Below are 1,416 nucleotides of genomic sequence, written 5' to 3' on the forward strand. Positions count from 1 at the left end.
GTCCGTAGGTCAGTGGGTTTAGGGCGGGAATCTGTCCCGCCACCCCTTTACCCCTTGCACCCGAGGCTGATGAGGGTGCTGGCTGCCTGCAGGGAGCATGGCAAAGCGCCTCAACCAGATTGGGGTGGAGAACACGGAGGAGAACCGCCGGCTGTACCGCCAGATCCTCTTCAGCGCCGACAGCCGGGTGAAGAAATGCATTGGGGGGGTCATCTTCTTCCATGAGACCATGTACCAGAAGGCTGACGACGGAACCCCCTTCGTGCAGATGATCAAGGATAAGGGCATCGTCGTGGGCATCAAGGTGTGGGGGATGTCCAATGGGTTTGTGGGGTGCTTGGAGGGTGCTGGTGGGGCTCAGCACCGCCATCACCTTCTCTCTGCAGGTGGACAAGGGTGTTGTGCCGCTGGCTGGGACTGATGGCGAGACCACCACGCAGGGTAGGTGCAGTGGGTAGGGGGGGGGGGAGGGGGGTTTGGGGCTGTGGGGCTGATGAGCTGTCTGGCAGGTCTGGACGGGCTGTCGGAGCGTTGTGCCCAGTACAAGAAGGATGGGGCTGACTTTGCCAAGTGGCGCTGTGTGCTGAAGATCAGTGACAACACCCCCTCTGCGCTCGCCATCATGGAGAACGCCAACGTCCTGGCCCGCTATGCCAGCATCTGCCAGCAGGTATGTGTCTGTGGGCAGGCATCACCCCACAGGATGGGCATTGACCCATAGGGTGGGTGTTGACCTACGGGGTCAGGTATCCATGGGGCTCAGTATTGCTCCTGTGCTTGGGTATCATCCCATGGAGCTGGATATCAGCCCATGGGCTAGGTAACACTGCACATGGATGGGCATTGAGCCCCAGAAGCAGGCATTGCCCCATGAGGTGGGCGTCATCCATGGGGTCAGGCGTTGCTACATGGGGCTGGGCATCACCCCACAAACACAGACATTGCTCCATGGAGCCAAGAATTGACCCTCCCAGGCTGGGCATCACCAGCAAGGGTGGGCATTGAGCGTCGGGGCTGAGCATCCCAGCCCAGTCCAGTCAGTCACTGGTCCCCGCAGGGATGTCCAGGGACATCCCCATGATGGCATCTACCTGGTGTTTGCAGAATGGCATCGTGCCCATCGTGGAGCCAGAGATCCTGCCTGATGGTGACCATGACCTCAAGCGGTGCCAGTATGTGACGGAGAAGGTGAGTGTCGGGGTGGGCAGCAGGGCAGGCACCGTGCTGTGCCGTGCCGTGCTGTGCCGGGAGGCTCCACGCTGCCCGTCCCCACTAGGTGCTGGCAGCTGTCTACAAGGCACTGAGCGACCACCACGTCTACCTGGAGGGGACCCTGCTGAAGCCCAACATGGTGACCCCCGGGCACTCCTGCCCCACCAAGTACAGCCCCGAGGAGATTGCCATGGCCACTGTCAC

General features: G+C 61.4%; 1 protein-coding gene across 1 annotated transcript; it reads left to right on the top strand.

Moving 5' to 3' along the window:
- Positions 1–96: 96 nt before the first annotated feature.
- LOC104399208 (fructose-bisphosphate aldolase C) lies at positions 97–1,411 on the top strand (the record flags this gene model as incomplete). The annotated part of the gene is made up of 5 exons (XM_010010488.1): positions 97–304; positions 387–441; positions 510–670; positions 1,105–1,188; positions 1,277–1,411. Coding segments are annotated over exons 1-5 (642 nt in total), but the record flags the coding sequence as incomplete, so codon positions are not given.
- Between the last annotated feature and the right edge of the window lie 5 nt (positions 1,412–1,416).

Source organism: Nestor notabilis, unplaced genomic scaffold, assembly GCF_000696875.1.
Source record: "Nestor notabilis isolate BGI_N333 unplaced genomic scaffold, ASM69687v1 scaffold22982, whole genome shotgun sequence".
NCBI classification, from domain to species: Eukaryota; Metazoa; Chordata; class Aves; order Psittaciformes; family Psittacidae; genus Nestor; species Nestor notabilis.